Source organism: Mustela erminea, chromosome 3 (assembly GCF_009829155.1).
Source record: "Mustela erminea isolate mMusErm1 chromosome 3, mMusErm1.Pri, whole genome shotgun sequence".
Classification (NCBI taxonomy): Eukaryota; Metazoa; Chordata; class Mammalia; order Carnivora; family Mustelidae; genus Mustela; species Mustela erminea.
This window is the reverse complement of record NC_045616.1, coordinates 130,179,353-130,197,716: the sequence shown is the minus strand read 5'-3', so window position 1 is coordinate 130,197,716 and position 18,364 is coordinate 130,179,353. Positions and strand designations below refer to the sequence as shown.

Here is an 18,364-nt window from a genome sequence, read left to right as displayed (position 1 = left end):
CAACTGGCAAACCAGGGCTCTGCTCCCTTGGGCTCAGTTGATAGAATCAGAAATGTGAATGTGCTAGGACTCTGTTTTGAAGTTTTAAATAAACGAAACCACACTTAACAACTTCTGTGTTGGTCATACGGGAAAAATGTAATTTTTTAAGATGCTAGGACAAAGAGTAAAGAAATTGTTGTATGATCAAAGTAAAGAACAGTTAAGTTGAGCCATACTTTTCCTACTTCTGTTAACATTTGTTACGTGTAAGAGCCCTAATTTGCTTTTATGTTTCAGGACCTTTTTTTTCCCCCCGATACTTAATTTTGATAGTTTAGGATTAAATGGCGTGCACTTAAGAGTGTGTATGTGTGTGTGTGTGGGGGGGGTGGTTGGTGTTCCATGACATGTGCTGGCTTCTGACAGACTTGCACTTGGTCCTAGGTATCCTGAAATCCGCCCCTCTCCTTCTTCCTGGAAGGCACTTACTTAATGCAGGCCTGCTGACGGCTAGTGTGGGAGGGCTAATCCCATTCATGTTGGACCCTAGCTTTACCACCGGCCTTACCTGTCTGGGCTCTGTGTCGGCTCTCTCTGCTGTCATGGTAAGAAGTTGGGACAGAAGGCACACCCTCAGTGAGGAGCTGAGTGCGATCTAACCATGTCTCTAGCTCTTCAAGACCCTCGATGTAATAAACATGTCTCAGAGTGATGTTACACGTTCTTCTTTTTAGAATCTGGCTAATACAGGAAAGTGTAAGAAGGAAGCCACTCTTTCTCTCCACCGAATGGTTCCTTTCAAAGTTGTCAGGTGACATCTTTAGTGCTCTGGGGTGGATCACTGGATGGATGGGAATTTTAAAAAGCCGAGTGTTTCAGTTCTTTTCATTAGGTGCCTACTCACTGTGACAAGGCCCACAAAACAGTGCTTTGGGTTGTATGCAAAAAGGATCAGATATTCCTTGAGCATTAGTTATGCTCATTTACTGGAAGCTGTGGTACCAAGTTAAAGAATTATATAAAATGAGATACACTAATAAACCTTGTGTGTTCAGTGGGGGAGGTCAGGGAAGCCTTAATGATCAGTGTGGTCCTCCTCTCCTGCTCTCATTTTTGTGTTTAGTATATTGATACACACAGTGTTCTCTAGTTGTCTGTGTGCCCCAGTGAAACATTTTATTATATCAGTGTACAGTGCTTTGCAAAACAGCTGTTATCCATGGATTCCTTCATGTTTGCCTAGCCTGGAGTCCACATTGTAGACAGGGTATGTGTTTTAGGTTTTTATTTTTTCAAAGGTCTTGTTTATTTATTTGACAGAGAGATGAGGAGAGGGAGAGAGAACATAGGCAGGGGGAGCAGGGTCCAGAGAAGCAGGCTCCCCGCTGAGCAAGGAGACTGGTACAGGGCTCGACCTCAGGACCCTGGGATCACACCCTGAGCTGGAGGCAGATGTTTAACCAACTGAGCCACGCAGGTGCCCCATGTTTTAGGTTTTTAAAATAATTTGTATTGCTTAGCACAAAATTCGACATACAGTAATTGCTTATCAAACACATACTGGCTGCTTGGCTCAAGATTTACAGTGTTAAAAATGATACTTACTTTTATGTAATGCTAAGAGGCCTGATTTTGGCAGAGAAACTTTTTAGAAATCTGAAAAGTAGGGGTTCCTGAGTGGATCATCGGTTAAGTGTCTGATCTTAATCTCAGCTCAGGTCTTGATCTCACGGTTGTGAGTTTAAGCTCTATGCTGGGCTCCGCACCAGGCATGCAGCCTACTTAAAAAAAAAAAGAAAAGAAAAGAAGTCTGTAAATTAACTTAAAATTCTTTCTATTGACTGCTGACAGTCCATTTTTTTCCGGTGTATGTAGCACTGGTTTTTGTTTTATTTGAAACAAAATAAAAATGGTTTTGGTATTTTTTTAATCCAGTAAAGCATAATGTCTCAGAATAAACTAACAGCATAGAAAAGCAAAACTTTAAGAATTACCATTTTTGAGAAGAGATGAATTTGATATTTAAGAGGTACTTTGTGCTTGTATGAGAATGAGTAAGATAAAATGTTTTGTGGACTATTTTAATGGCTTTTGACTTCATTAAGTAGGACATGAATACATTCACATCTGAAACTCATAATACATAGGTAGGTGTATGTGGACTAAAAAGCAAAAATCTTTCTCCCCATCATTCTTTCCCATTTCCAGAGTTTGGTGATTTGGAGTGGCATTAGAGAGACTTTGGATTCTGTTATATTCCTCCAAAGAGTATTGATTATTACTTTTTACCTGTTTTTGTAGGCAGCTAACTTGGCTGCATTCAGATTTCAGATCTGGCTCCCTTATGGTGGGGGCAGCTGAAACCTGAGATTACTTTATCCTTCACAGGTTTGCTTGGAGTCAACCAGAGTTTTGGGCAGAGTTCATACATAAAATTTGGGACTCCCTCTCTTTTGCCTGCCCCTCCACAATTTCCCTTCTCACTTTCCTGCTGCCATAGTCACCCTAAATCCTATCTTTGGATCTTCAAATTAGCAAGACTATGGGCATATATTTTGGATTTAGCTATTTCTCTTGGCACCACTTGGCCTTCCCTTACGTTAACACCGCAAAAACTGGGAAATTCACTTGATGCTGTTACTTTTTTTCAAGTGCAGACCCCTCTCTAGTTTCTGCCTGCTTTTCGTCACTGCCTGTTAGGGATTTAGGGCTATTCCCGGGGGTGGGGGATGGAGAGGAAGGTGGTTTAGTGCTTACCTGTGTTATATCTGTGGGAGAAGTGATCAGATGGGAGGCACTTAGTCATTACCAGCCATGGAACTTCAAGGTGAATACATTAATTGGAAAATCAGAATGATCAAAAACCAAGATGTCCAATGTCAGAGGTTTTATTTTTATTTTATTAATTTTGATTTCCACTTTGGATTTCATCCTAGGGTGTGACGTTGACAGCGGCTATTGGGGGTGCGGACATGCCCGTGGTCATCACTGTGCTGAACAGCTACTCAGGCTGGGCCCTGTGTGCGGAGGGCTTCCTGCTGAACAACAACCTGCTAACCATCGTGGGGGCGCTCATCGGCTCCTCAGGGGCCATCCTGTCCTACATCATGTGTGTGGTAAGAAACTGGTGTTCTGAAAATAGGGATCTGTTTGTTATTTTACTTGCAGTCAAAAATGACTCTGTCGGTTCTTATTTTTCTTCAGTAGAGATATCCGAGTGTTTCATTTCAATAAATATGTAAGACTGCTTTTAAAGTCCCCAAAGTGTAGATAATTAGGAAAATTAAATATCAAGCTAAAAAATCAAGCTCCATCTGGAGATAAGCACTTAAGATTTTGGTTTATTTCTTTCTGTTCTGCTTCTTTCTGTATTACCTATCTGAGTATTTACTAGTCTGATCATATTGTATACTGTTTTAGATTTTATTTTTTTTCTTTCTTTTTTTTTTATTATGTTCAGTTCGCCAACATATAGCACATCATAAGTTTTTGATGCCGTGTTCAATGATTCATTAGTTGCATGTAACACCCAGTGCTCACCACATGTGCCCTCCTTAATACCCATCACCCAGCTACCCTCCCCCACACCCCCTTTCCATTTTATTCTTTTCATTTTGCTATAGGCTTGTCATTTTCTTATTTAAAATGCTTTTAAAATACCATTTTAAGGCACTTAATACAAATCCATCATTTGGATATATACAATTTATTTAACATTTCCCTAATGCTCTACCTTTTATTTTTGAGTTTTTGATTTTTCTCTGTCCATAAATACATGTTTGGCACTTCCGGTTTTTGTCTTCAGATTGATTCCTTGAAGTGAAAGAGGTTTGCTCATGTTTTTCGGCTCTTTCTGCTTATTACCGTGTTGTTTTGGGCGAGCTTGCTCCAATCTGTACTCCCACGGGTCATCTGTGAAGGTGCCTGTCTAAAAGTTCTGTGGTCAGCATGATTTTTTTAAAAAAGAGAAGAAAAAAAATCAAGAAAATAAATATTCCTGGCTTCCTTTTTGTTTCTAGTTCTCTTCTGGATGGCAAGAAGATAACCTGCAAATAATTAAAGGTTTGACTAGGAAACTTTTTCAAATGGTAGATAACTGTTTTCTAAATGATAGTTCTGAATGACTGCAGAAGGGCAAGTGTGCAATGGAGTGACGTCAGATCATGACTGTGCTGGTTAATCGTTCAAGCAGAGAAAGGATATTTCTTCCACCTCTGTTCTTTTATTACAATATTTAAAAAGCCCCTTATTTTATTTTATATATATATTTTTTAAAAAAGATTTTATTTATTCATTTGAGAGGGAGAGAAAAGGGCACAAGCAGGGGGAGGGGGTGGAGAGAGAGGGAGAAGCAGACTCCCCACTGAGCAGGGAGCCTGACTTGGGGCCTGATCCCAGGACCCTGGGATCATGACCTGAGCTGAGGGCAGCCGCTTAACCAACTAAGCCACCCAGATACCCCGAAAAAGCCCCTGATTTTATTTTTTTAATTTTTAATTTAATTTTATTTTTTAAAGATTTTATTTATTTGACAGAGATCACAAGTAGGCAGAGAGGCAAGCAGAGAGAGAAAGAGAGAGAGGAGGAAGCAGGCTCCCTGCCGAGCAGAGAGCCCCATGTGGGACTCGATCCCAGAACCCTGAGATCATGACCTGAGCCGAAGGCAGAGGCTTAACCCACTGAGCCACCCAGGCACCCCAGCCCCTTATTTTATAATTCAGAATTCCTCATATATATATTAATTGAAAATCTCTTTGTAAATTGAATACTGAAGTTATCTTTTTATAATAAAAAATCAGTTTTCTTTGGCCATTTTGTAGAACAAATGATTTGATAGCCCCGAGGAAGAGGTTTTAAAATAAATCTCCCAAGTTGTTCAGGAAATTTGGAAAGGGGGGTTTGTATCTCCTATTTCAAAAGTTTCAGGCTTTGGAGTTCTAAAAAACAAATGTTATAAAGAAGGAAAAATTTATTTAGTTGTATTAGACATAGTTTTCTCTAAAAAGGAACTTTTTAAAAAAAGCTTTTTGTTCTAACTCCAGTATAGCTAACATACAGTGTTTTATTAGGGTTGGGTGTATAATATAGTGATTCAGCAATTCTATACATCACTCAGTGCTCATGATGATAGGTGCCCTCTTTAATCCCCATCACCTACTTCACCATCCTCCCCACAACCCACTTCCACTCCGGTAAACATCAGTTCTCTATAGTCTGTTTCTTGGTTTGTGTCGTTTTCTTTCCTTTGTTTTGTTACTTAAAACTCCACGAATGAATGGAATCATATGGTATTTGTCTTTTTCTGACTGACTTATTTCACTTAGCATCTAAAAACGAAATCGGAAGGGGAGACAAACCATGAGAGACTGCGGACTCTCAGAAACAAACAGGGTTTTGGAGGGGAGAAGGGTCGGGGAAGGGTGAGCCCGGTGGTGGGTATAGAGGAGGGCACATAGTGCATGGAGCACTGGGTGTGGAGCATAAATGATAAATTTTGGAACACTTTAAAATAAAGTAAAATAAAATAAAATAAAATAAAACAAAATAAAATAAATAAATATATATATATATTTTTAATTTATTTGACAGAGAGAGATCACAAGTAGGCAGAGAGGCAGGCAGAGAGAGAGATAGAGGGAAGCAGGCTCCCTGCTGAGCAGAGAGCCCGATGCGGGACTCAATCCCAGGACCCTGAGATCATGACCTGAGCCGAAGGCAGCGGCTTAACCCACTGAGCCACCCAGGCGCCCAAAATAAAATAAATTTTAAAAACACGAACTTTTACACTTCATTTGACTTTTCTTCATTTGGTGAATTAGAATGACCAGCAGGGGGCAGCAGATTTTCATTATTACTTTAACTTGTGGTTGGTCAAAACTCTGATTTTAAAATTAAATGGGAGGATTTGAATTTTAACAAAGCCGGTGGCATACTGATATAGAGAGAGCTGAGGAACTGTGTCTAGTTCTTGGAGTGTCATCACAGGTGACTTCTTGCCTTTAGTGTTTTTTTCTTAAATGGTTTTACTTAGGTATTTGTAGTATTTCCCAAATTTGTCTTTTTTATTTCCTCACCCCTTCTTCTTCACCTAATTTCTTTTATTATTGTTGGTTATAGTAACTACAGACACTTACAGGAGCAGTTCTATGACAGTAACTAGAATAAGGTAGTCAGAGGCACTTGCTGTAAAGACTTTCTCCTGCATGTATTTCTGTAACTATACCCTCTTTCTCTTATTCTTTCCTTTCATATTTCTTGATCTGTTATCTATATTTCTTTTTCTTTTCCTTTCTATTCCACCACCTTAGGCATGCCATTTACTGGCCACATACCATAGCTATTTTTTATTCCCGTACTCTATAATAAAGTGTTCTTGTAGCTCTCTGTGACAATACGTGCCACCCTGATCAGACGGATACTCAGTTTATAATAGCAACTTGCATTAATTTGGATTTAAAGACAGTTGAAGCTTTAATTTTTAAAAAAATACTATTCAGTTACAAAAGTAAAAGATGTTTAATGTGGGAAATGTGGAATAAAGTAGAAGAGGATAAATAAGTCATTTGTAATGCCATTATCACTTAACTCTTAAAATTTAATATTCTAATTCTAGTGTTTGTTCATAAGCCTATATTCAAATATATTCTGTGTTTTGTTTAATTATATCACTAATAATTAGTGGGTTTTTTTTCCCCCTTCAGTGTACCTCCTTGTGCATTTTGATTATTTCTTTGGGCATGGAGTAAGGGCTTTTTGTGGGCTATTGATATTGATGAATTGATTTCCAGAAAGGACTCTCCAGCCTGAGCGCTCACCAGCGATGTGTGGGGTGCTCGTTTTCCTGCATGCTTGCCCTTCCTCCATCTTACTACAGAACAAACAAGGCCAACAGCAAAAACCAGCCTGCTGTATTTTTCAATTTTGAAGATAGAAATTTTCCTTCCTTCTAAATTGCCCTGATTTCAACTTTTCACATTAATCTTCATTGATTCTTGGCTTGTGCTTCTTTATTATAAGAAATTGTTTCTTCATGGCTTTAGCAGCTCAGAGTGGTTTATGATAATAATGAAAATGAAATAGCCGCGTGTAATTGGGCATAGTAGCAGGCATTAATATGCTGTAGGCATTAATGCTGGGTGCTTTACAAATATTAGCTCATTTAGTCCCCATGCTAATTCTGGAGGTAGAGAATACTAGTCTCATTTTGCAAGGAAGGTATTTTAAGATGCCATTGATGATTTGCCTTTGTGTTTATGGAGGCTGACCATGCACCTGGCACAGTCATATGAGTAAATAATTACTAAATGAATGTTTTATTTGTTTGCTCATTTCATATTTTGGAATCTTCTCTGGATAGGCTGTGGTAACAGATGTACTGCCATATATCAGGATCTGTTGATAATACTAGTATGCTTAGTTTCGTTATTTTATTATCTACTGAAGAAACATGCAAGTCCAAACCAGAACAGAGTAGTTTTATTGTAGGAGAGGGAATGGAATGCTCTCCGAATGGCTAATCAGTAATCCCTAAAATTGAATTTTTGTTCTGACAAAGAATTCTTTTGGGTGTCTACTAAGCCACACGCTATGGTTATACAATATCCAGTATTAAACTGAAAAATGTCTCGAGTGTCCGGACAACCAACTCAAATGAATGATTTGTTTTATGTCCAGATGTCACATAGACATTAACCTCTTCACGATTCTATAGTCCCTTTACTTGAGATAGTGTCCAAAGTGCCTGGGAAATAGAGAGCTTATAACAATGGGACAGCATTTTCAAACCAAATTTTCTGATTTTTGCACTTTGTTACTTGTTTCCAAATGAAAATAGAACAGAAGGAAAGTGGGTCAAAGCCAAACCAATAATATTTATTTTTATTTTTACTTTTTTTTTTGCTTTGCCGTCAATTATTCAGCACCCACAAAACACTGAAATCAGAGTATATGGTATTATTTCTTTGGTTTTGTCTATTTTATGACCTTCCCTTTGTTTTCAGACTGTTTTCTTAGAGTTTGCTTGGAATTACGTGAATTAGGGGTCTCTTTAATGTAGCATACAATTTTCATTATAGGGCTTAATGACTTAAAAGGAACAGTCTTGGACAGTGTTGCGAATACTTTGTCTTGGAAGCTGGGAACTTCTCAATCTGTGGATCAGTGCTCACAGGATAGTCTCATTAATCACTTAAGCAAGCAGGGGAAAAAAAAAAAAGGAACAGAACAAAGTCCTAAACCCTAAACATTTGTTGAAAATACGATGTTGCAATGGTAAATTCAGAGATGAAAAATAATCCAGTTTTTAAGAGACCACATGGAATCGGCTTAATGATGATATAATTGTGGATATGTGTTCAACAAGTTGACTTTGATTGTTAAGCTACTGTGTGGTTCCTTTTTTTTTCTCCCGAAGATGCCATTATAATAGTGGGTAATTAAATGTCCTCAGAAATTGTTTTCTTCTCCTTCATTCAGTTTTATAGGGAAGGAAGAATGGTTCCATTTATTTATTTATTTATTTATAAGCTTTTATTTCAACCCTAGGTAGTTAACACAGTGCAATATTAGTTTCAGGAGTAGAACTCAGTGGTTCGTCTCTTACATGTAGCAACCAGGGCTCACCATAACAAGTGCCGTCCTTAGTCCCCGTCACCCAGCTAGCTCCTCTCCTGCTCACTCCCTCCATCGACCCTGTTTGTTCTCGCTCATGAAGAGTCTTTCATGGCTTGTTTCCCTCTCTCCTTTTTTTTCTTCTTTTCCTCCTTCCCCTGTGTTCATCTGTTTTTCTTAAATTCAACATGAGTAAAATTGTATGGTATTTGTCTTTCTCTGACTTAGCTGTCTAGATCCGTTCATGTTGTTGTAAATGGCAAGATGGCTTTCTTCCCCAATGGCTGAGTAATACGCCATTACATGTACATACCACAACTTTTTTTTTTTTTAATTTCTTTTTAGCGTAACAGAATTCATTGTTTTTGCACCACACGCAGTGCTCCATGCAATCCGTGCCCTCTCCAATACCCACCACCTGGTTCCCCCAACCTCCCACCCCCTGCCCCTTCAAAACCCTCATATTGTTTTTCAGAGTCCATAGTCTCTCATGGTTCACCTCCCCTTCCAATTTCCCTCAACTCCCTTCTCCTCTCCATCTCCCCATGTCCTCCATGTTATTTCTTATGCTCCACAGATAAGTGAAACCATATGATAATTGATTCTCTCTGCTTGACTTATTTTACTCAGCATAGTCTCTTCCAGTCCCGTCCATGTTGCTACAAAAGTTGGGTATTCATCCTTTCTGATGGAGGCATAATACTCCATAGTGTATATGGACCACATCTTCCTTATCCATTCGTCCGTTGAAGGGCATCTTGGTTCTTTCCACAATTTGGTGACTGTGGCCATTACTGCTATAAACATCATACCACAACTTCAGTCGATGGGCATTTGGGATCTCTCCTTAGTTTGGCTATTGTAGACATCTTGCTGTAAACACTGGAGGTTGTATATGTCCCTTCGAATCTTTATTTTTTGTATAGAATGGTTCCTTTTAAGCCAAGTTAGAATAAGGTGGTCCTATTCGTGTATATCTGTCCCTCTACATCATGTCCCTCTGTCATTTGTCCCTCTGCAGGACAGTGGGATGCTGGTGATGAAGTCACTTTGTGGTTTTGACTTTTCTAAAAGAAGTTACCTATGACAGAAATACATCAATATCTGAAATAGTCCTTTGAACCAGTTTTGTTTTTTTAAAGATTTTATTTATTTATTTGTCAAAGAAAGATCACAAGTAGTCAGAGAGACAGGCAGAGAGAGAGAGAGAGAGAGAGAGAAGCAGGCTCCCTGCTGAGCAAAGAGACCGATGCGGGGCTCGATCCCAGGACCCTGAGATCATGACCCGAGGCGAAGGCAGAGGCTTTAACCCACTGAGCCACCCAGGCGCCCCTGTTTTTTTTTTTTTTAAATAAGTGATAGATCCACACTTACATAGCTTTTACATGGAATAAATAATGGGTCAATGAGATGTTTACTATAGCCCTTAAAATAGAGTTTAATAATTTCTATTAAAATAGAATTTTTTCTGAAGTGAGACAGCCAGTTATGATCATATAAAATGACTGCTTCCTGTACTGATTTGAATTCTTAAAAGGCACTTGGGGGGGGCATTTGGTTACCCAGACTATCTAGCTGCTTGTCTTGTCTTTTACACCCCAACTCCAGAGGTCTGCAGAAGATCTGTTTTAGAAACCACCCCTGCCATTGTCATGTTTTAGTTGTTGCCTTTGTGTGGCATATTGTTGGATAATTGTAAATGAGCATGCCTTCCTCTGATTGTTTTTGAGCTTATTTTTCCGGTTAAAACGGCAGGCATAAATTTCAATGAAACAGGGTATGAACTTACTCATTTGCTTTTTCTGAAGTCGATATTTTAGGAGCCTAATGGTGAATCCTGTTATTTCTGCTACAGCTTCGTGGAGCTGTATGTAGCTGATCTGGAAAGTAAGACCCTGTCAGCTCCCGCATTTCTTTTTTTCTTGACGACAGAGGGCAGCAGACTTCTAAATGCTGTGGCTCGCTGTCCTTTAACAGCTCCTGGTTGCCTCTTGACAGCTTGCAGCTGGTAGCAGGATTCACCTAAGACATCTGTAGTCACCTTGTAAAATTTCTCATAGAGACCACTCTCTTTTATACTAGTGACATATATGTGAATATGGAGATAGAACTTGCTTAATCAGTACACGGACAGTAATAACCTTGTCTGAATTTTTCATTGATTTCTTAATGTGATTGGTAATTTTCCATTAAATTCTCTTTTAAAATTAACTTTTACTGAAAATACATTTTTTTTTTTAAAGATTTTATTTATTTGACCGAGAGATAACATGTAGAGAGAGAGAGGAAGGAGCAGGCTCCCCGCCTAGCAGAGAGCCCGATGCGGGACTTGATCCCAGGACCCTGAAATCATGACCCGAGCCGAAGGCAGAGGCTCAACCACTGAGCCACCCAGGCAGCCCCAAAATACATCTTTTATAGATGTGGTCTATGTGATTTTTTTTAGAAGATCAAATCTCTTAAAATGATTATGAATATCATATACGTAGATTCATACCATTTTCAAAAAGTTATGTGGATTAAACTCTCACAGCTAATAATTTTGCTTTCCAGGCAATGAATCGCTCCTTGGCTAATGTGATTCTCGGAGGCTATGGTACCACTTCAACAGCTGGTGGAAAACCCATGGAGATTTCTGGCACACATACAGAAATCAACCTTGACAATGCAATTGACATGATCCGAGAAGCTAATAGCATTATTATTACTCCAGGTAAAAAAAAAGAAAAGAAAAAAGCAAACAATCTATAATAGCTATTGGAATTGTTCATGCAGTTTCTTATAATAGAAAAATTGATTTGGAACTTATTCATTTTTGAAAATTTAATGGAAACATAGAAGCAACACTATGATTATCAACTAAAAACTCTCAACTATGTTGAGAATCCTTGGCTTCAGTTAATATTTCAGGGATAACAGAGATTTTACAGATCAGTGTGGTAGTTCTAGCCATGTCTTTCTGTGATTCTGTTCACACATTTAGTCATCTTTGAATTTTGGTTATGTATTCCTCATAGATAGTTTTTGGAATTATTGTCAATATTAAATTAGATGTAGTACATGAAAGTATTTAGACTCACTCAGTGAAGGCTAGTAAATGTTAATCTCTTTTCAAAAGTAAATATTTAAAAAAACCATTGAGAATCGTATGGTTTCCAATAAGATGAAGTAACATGACCTAATAGAAAGAACTTGGTCTGGGAGTGACAACACCTCACTTTTGTTCTTAATTTTGCTTCTAACAATTGACGTGACATTGGCCACGTCATTTACTCTCCCGGCCTCAATTCCCTAATGTTTTGAGGGTTAGCTCCATTTTTCTTTATTTGGACTGCAGATTGCTGTGGTATTACAGCTAATACATTGGGTTCAGATTAAGATTTTAACTCTGTCATGCTATCATAAGAGTTTTCTATAAAGGAAATCTATTGGTTTGACGTGTGGGTGGTTTGCTGGTTGGTTATATGCTAAGATGTAAATAAAAAACACTAGCAGAGTTGAACGTTCAGCTGCAAGCCTTCTCAATTGAGGCAGTATTATTTTCTAGAGGCATTTGAAATATGCAGATTTGGGTTTTTGTCTCGCAGATGGGGCTGCTACTGTCCTAGTGTGTGGGAGCAGACACTAAATACGGTTGTATTGCCAGAGACATTCCTGCATTGTGAATTGTCCCACCCACAGTGGCATTAGTGTTACCTGCTGAGAAACACCTGGAGTATAGAGGTAGAAAGATGTAAAGGACAAAATCTTCTCCCTTTAGACATTTTCTATCTAGGGAAGAGGTCAGATCAATAAATAACGTATTGGGGTTACGATAAGGGCTAGATTGGACTGTGTAGACACCCTTTCTTGTTAATCATGAGGAGCCTAAAAAGGAGTGTCAGGAAGTGAGGGGTCTTTTGGGGCCTTGAGGATGCACCGTGTTCGGGATGGGGGAAGGCAGAGGGAACAGACTGAGCAGAGACTTGATATTTGGAAAACTGGGGTAGAAAAGTGAGGATAGGTGTGGTTGATTGTATGGGGGGGAGTGGACGGAGTGTAAGGGTTAATGGAGAAGGAAGAGGTCTGCAGTTTGTGGTCATACCGATAATAACATCAGACGTAGGGAGCACTTCTGGGTTTTTTTTGGCAGAAGAGGACATTTTTCTGTTCTTCTTAGGAGACATTAAGTTTGAGGTGGAGATCGGACAATGGACGTGCCATCCTGGAGCTCAAAGGACAGGCTGAGCCTGAGCACAGATTGAGGGTCCTCAGATGGTTGTTGAAGCCATGGGATGGGCTGAGACTTTCCAAGGAGAGTGTGAGGGGTAAAGCCAAGGCCCTGGGGAGTTTCATTGTTTAAGGGGAACTGAAGGAGATTTAGTGAAGGATGTCAGAGAGTAGTAACGAAGTGAGGAGAGGAACCAGGGAACTGCAGTGTTCTCAAAACCAAGTCTGAAGTCAGTTTGACTGTTTACGCAGGCCACAGGCACACACACCCAGAGTGTGTGTGCGTATACAAGTGTGTGTGCGGTGTGGTGTATGGGGAGGGAGTGCCCAGCAGTATCAGACAAGGCAGAACATGGAGGAGGGACCATTAGATTTTGAATTTGACATTTAGGCCAATATTTTTAAAAAGTCCAGAAGTTTGCTTTCATTTCTCATCCTATTAACGGATTGCCTTATTTTTTTCTTTTTTTGGCATAAAAATATGTTTTGATCAAGGGAGAAATTATTCTTCATAAGATTTCGAAATAAAAATTACCCTGTTCTGTGTGCTTCATGTTCTTTGCAGGCTATGGTCTCTGTGCAGCCAAAGCGCAGTACCCCATTGCCGACCTGGTGAAGATGCTCTTGGAACAGGGCAAGAAAGTCAGGTCAGTGGGTGTAGTGTGAGGCTTGCGTGTGTGTGTGTGTGTGTGTGTGTGTGTGTGTGTGTAAGAAAAGGAAAAGCAATGACTTGTGTTTAGATGACTTTCTTACAGTGGAGTAAGAAACAGTTGTTAAAACCCTGTGCTTGCCTTAGTCTGGGTGCCTCGTTTCGCTGTCTCTCATACCGCAGAACCTAAACATAGGCTCATTTTAGAAAAAGAAACTTTATACTGAATTCCAGGATTTTTATTAATGGGGAAAAACAGAAGTCCGGTTTCTGGTTGGATTTGGGGAAGGAGGTCAAATAAAGGAGGTCAAAGACCCACATCAAGTTGACCCTTTCTGGTTCCTAGCATTCGCACTGACTCATGGAAGGTATGTCAAATGAGAGCTTCCTGATGAAGAGTGAGTGAGACCCAGTGGAGATCCTTTAGGCTGGTTAATGTCTGACTGGGTTCGCTCTCATATTCGTCTGTGGACAAGACCGGTACAAATGTTCTTTTCCTAACACTGTACACTTTTTGAAATAAGGGTGAGGGCAGTAGCTGTGGCCGCTTCTTGGCATTTGGGCACTAGACTCTGCCCTTGGGAGGATCTTGAGCACAGTGGAGAAGTGGAGGATGCTGCATTTCCAGATGATTCCCTGTGACCTTGGATAAAGGGTTTGAGGGATGTAAAAATGGGGTCGGTGGGGGACAGACCCTTGGAATACTTCACATCTGTCCGGTGTACCTTTGGATCCCTGTTCTGGAACTCTGCTGTCAGGAGTCTGTGAAGGGACCATCTGGAGTTGTCCCTAGGAGTCGATACCTGCTGCCTCTTTGCTAGAGAAGCTGGTTCTCTTGCAGCTTCATTGACATGGTACCATAAGTCAGAGAGACAGGCTAACTCTATTATTAAAATAAAATTTGTTCGTTCACCAGAATGTTAACATATGTTGACAAAACTGTTAATGTCTATTCATGAAAATCCTTTTAGATGTCTATCTTACACTTTTTCTGAGGCAGATGATAAGAAAATAAGCTCAGCCATGTGCCCAGAACTAGTCAGAGCATCTATGCAAGACTGGGTGCAGAATCCTGAATGTCCCGGCCGTTAATAGTGGTGAAGAGACTTCCATGATGGAATAAGTGGATCTGACATTTTTTTTTTTTTACTTTAAAGATTTACATATTTATTTTAGAGGAGGAGTGGGAGGGACAGATGGAGAGGGACAGAGAATGTCAAGCAGATTCCCTGCTGAGTGCAGAGTCTGAGGTGGGGCTTGATCTCACGATCCTGAGATCAGGGCCCAGAGATGACGACCTGAGGCAAAACCAAGAGTCTGGCGCTTAACGAACTGTGCCACCCAGACGCCCCGAGTGGATCTATCATTTTAGTTTCAGCTGCATTTGCTCTCTTCCTTCCTTCCTTCCCTCCCTCACTCCCCACTCTGCCTTCCTGTGATCCATAGTTAGTGTTTTCGTAGATAGTCAGAATACTCTTTTGTGGTAGGACTAGCTTTTCTGTGATGTCAGTGTTTTTCATGTTTAGTATAATCTTAGAAAATTGAAGATAGATGATGCGAAAAATCACTTTTTTTTTTTTTTTTAAAGATTTTACTTACTTATGTAAGAGAGAGCAAGTGCGCAAGAAGGAGCATGAGAACTCGAGCGGGGCAGGGAGGGAGAGGGAGAAGCAGGTTCCCCACTGAGCAGGAAGCCCGATGTGGGACTTGAGCCCAGGACTCTAAGATCATGACTGAAGACAGCATGAGTTGAAGGCAGGTGCCCCACTGACTTTGTTTTTTGATTTTCACCTAAGAAGTCTCACTTTGGTCACCATTGTCCATTTTCTTATCCGGTATTGTACAGGGCTGCCCTTTTAATCATACGCTTGCCGCTTAAAGCATTTGCAGACCTAACATAAGGAAAGGATGTGTTAAAGAATCTTTTATGATTTTCTTAAACAGAGATTGTTTTTCTTTATTCAGTCCACATGTGAGAAGTCCTAATATATTGGTAATGCCTTCTATCACCACAAATGTTTAGGACATGAGTGGCAATCTCATGAAGTAGAGAAAGATGGCTTTCCTGTCTTAGATTATTCCTTTCCCAGAGGATAACTAAGACAGGAAAGCCATTTCTCCTTTGGGAAGGGAATGGTTAACCTGACATCCCTCTCTATTACCCATTGACCAGCCCATGTTAACCAGACATCTTGGAAAATCAGTCCGGGGTGAGGTGGATGCAGTATTGGAGGGCCTCAAGACGGTCGGGTAACTTGACAGAAGCAGGATGTGAGGGGAAAAGAATAGGAGGGATGGAGAAAATGATCTGGAAAGAAAAGGGATGAAATAAATGAAATCCCAGTTTCTGACCTGACTAAAATTTGATTTTGATTCATGAAGACATAAGATAAACTGCTGTTTTAGGATGATTTCTGTCACCCTGAGTGGGAAAAATAGTCGCTTGACTTAAGCTATATGGAAGATACTAAACATATACGGAAAGTATCTCAGTTATAATTTGTGCTTTATTGAAGTAATTTTGTGAACAGGTTGTCAGACTTGATGTGAGAGAGCGCTCCTGTCATTTCACATAATTGTCATAGTTTGTTTGAATAATTTAATAATAAACTTACTAATAATTTATTATGTAGGATCAGAGCAAAACTGTTCAGTCTAATTCCTCTATTTGTGAGTTAGGAAAAATTAGCCACTTATATTGATCAATTAATTTCATAATAAAGGTGAAATTAATTATTAATATATCAGGTTTTTTTTTACTGTGATCTGTTGAATTTTCAATATGGGCTTTGTAGCAAGTTATGCAGATTTCGTGTTTGAATTAAATGGAAGATTCCAGAACAATTCTTGCTGACACAGTAATAGTAGATTGTCCTATTCTTCCCTTCTAGTTTCTGAATAGGGATTTTTTTTTTTTTTAATTTAAAGGGAGTCATGGAAATTGTTGATTTTTGTCTCATGTGCTTCGTCGTCCTTTCCTAGGAGAAATGCAGATTTTCTTGATGGACTTAGGAATACATGTATCCATAGATGCTAGCTTTTTTTTTTTTAGAAAACAAATGTCTGTTTGCATAAGAGATGGCTGCAGCATTACCTCGTATTTTAATGAAATAAATCTGTATTTACAGTTAGCAGTAATTTAGTCCTTTCATCACCCTGTGGAGCTCCCACGGTGTTCATTGAGCACAGCTGCTGGGCCTCTGGTTTTAGGAGATCTTTGTGCCTCAGGACCCCGCTGCCTAGCATCCAGATGTGGTGACATACACACATCCCCCGTGGAAATATGCCAGTGTGGACATACAATTGTCATCAATTAGTTATGCCCAAGTGGTGCCAAGAAAAATTGCCTCTGTCATACAGTCTGTCTGGCTTCATGGCCCATGATTGATTTAGAGACACTCCTGTTTTCCTTTGCTTTGGCTGTAGTCATAACATGCTCACCGGGAGCTGAGATGACATAATGAACACGTGACATTTCATGACAGGAGCTCAGGAGTGTTCACTAACCTAGGCTTTCTTCAGTGGCCAGTGTACAGTTGCTTCCCAGTTGCCCAGAGCACCTCTGTAACTCACCTAACTTATGCTTGATCTCTAAAAGCATTTTATTACAAAAACCTTATGCTATGAGAGTACAGACATTTTTTCTCTTGATTTCCCAATCTTTGGATTGATATGATGGGCTTTTCCCTACAGAGCAGAAATAGTGTTCTTACTGAGTAATTCTTAGAAAGAGGTGTATTTTTTCTTTTGCAATTAATCAGAGTTCAATTTTCTTTTTAGAAAGCATTATTGCTTAGATTATCACAGAAGTCTTTTGAGTTCATGAAACCACCCTTCAATTTCTTTGATTGGCTAACTGATGTTATACATTGCTTTCCTGTTAATGTTCAGCTGTATCTTTCTATTAATAATTTGCTGATAGAAATTTCTTGTTATCAGGTATTGAGAGAAAAGGGTGCATAAGCCCAGTTGCCACTCTCAAAAGTGTATGGTTATGAAGCAAACAAGCCTATAAACAGATGACTCAGTGAATGAATTCCACTTAACGTGATAGTGTGCTAGGAAAAGTAGAGTAGGAGGAGGGTCAGAATGGAAAGGAGAGTAGTTATTTGTCCAGGGGACATTTTAAACCTTTTATACTACTTGTGACATGAATTTCTTTGCAGGTTTTTAAAAACATTTAATCTTTTTTTCATTTTCTGTCTAAACACATCTAGCCACCAGTGGTGTTTGTGGTTTAATAGTGTTTTATGGTCTTGTGTGACATGGCTTTGGTTTAAATATAGGTTACTTTTGATTAGGAATCCACTCTTTGAAAATATTTCAGGATGAGATACTTTGTCAAACTAACCGGATTTTCTTTTTTCGAAGGTTAAATGTAATTCAAGTAAATAGAGTTCAGCCACCTTGGATTTATTTATTGAGGTGCAAGAAGAGATAGGACATTCACATTTGTAGAGTGATAAAGCACATGCTTCTGAAGAGAATAGATATTAGGCCAGGTAAAAGATTTCATATTTGAGCAAAGAAATAAGACATTATTTAGCATTTTTAAAAAAAGTTTGTTTGTTTGTTTATTTATTTATTTATTTACTTGAGAGAGTGAGAGAAAGCATGAGAGGTGGAAGGTCAGAGGGAGAGGCAGACCCCCCGCTGAGCGGGGAGACTAATGCGGGACTGGATCTGGGGACTCCAGGATCATGACCTGAGCTGAAGGCAGTCCCTCAACCAGCTCAGCCACCCAGGTGCCCTATTTAGCATTTTTTAAGAAAAGGTTTTCTTTATTCATGCTTCCGGGGGAGGCAGAGGCAGAGGGAGAAATAGGCTCCTGGATAGCCTGATGTGTGACGCGGTCCCAGGACCCTGGGATCATGACCTGAGCTGAAGGCAGATGCCCAACTGACTGAGCCACCC

At 39.5% G+C, this 18,364-nt stretch overlaps 1 protein-coding gene across 1 annotated transcript in view; it reads left to right on the top strand.

The window, feature by feature from the left end:
- The window catches only part of NNT (nicotinamide nucleotide transhydrogenase), a 92,038-nt gene that overhangs the window by 56,580 nt on the left and 17,094 nt on the right, over nucleotides 1–18,364 (top strand). Inside the window, 4 exon segments of the mRNA XM_032337450.1 lie at nucleotides 427–587; nucleotides 2,919–3,098; nucleotides 11,146–11,305; nucleotides 13,367–13,448. Of these exon segments, the coding sequence (XP_032193341.1) occupies nucleotides 427–587; nucleotides 2,919–3,098; nucleotides 11,146–11,305; nucleotides 13,367–13,448 (583 nt within the window).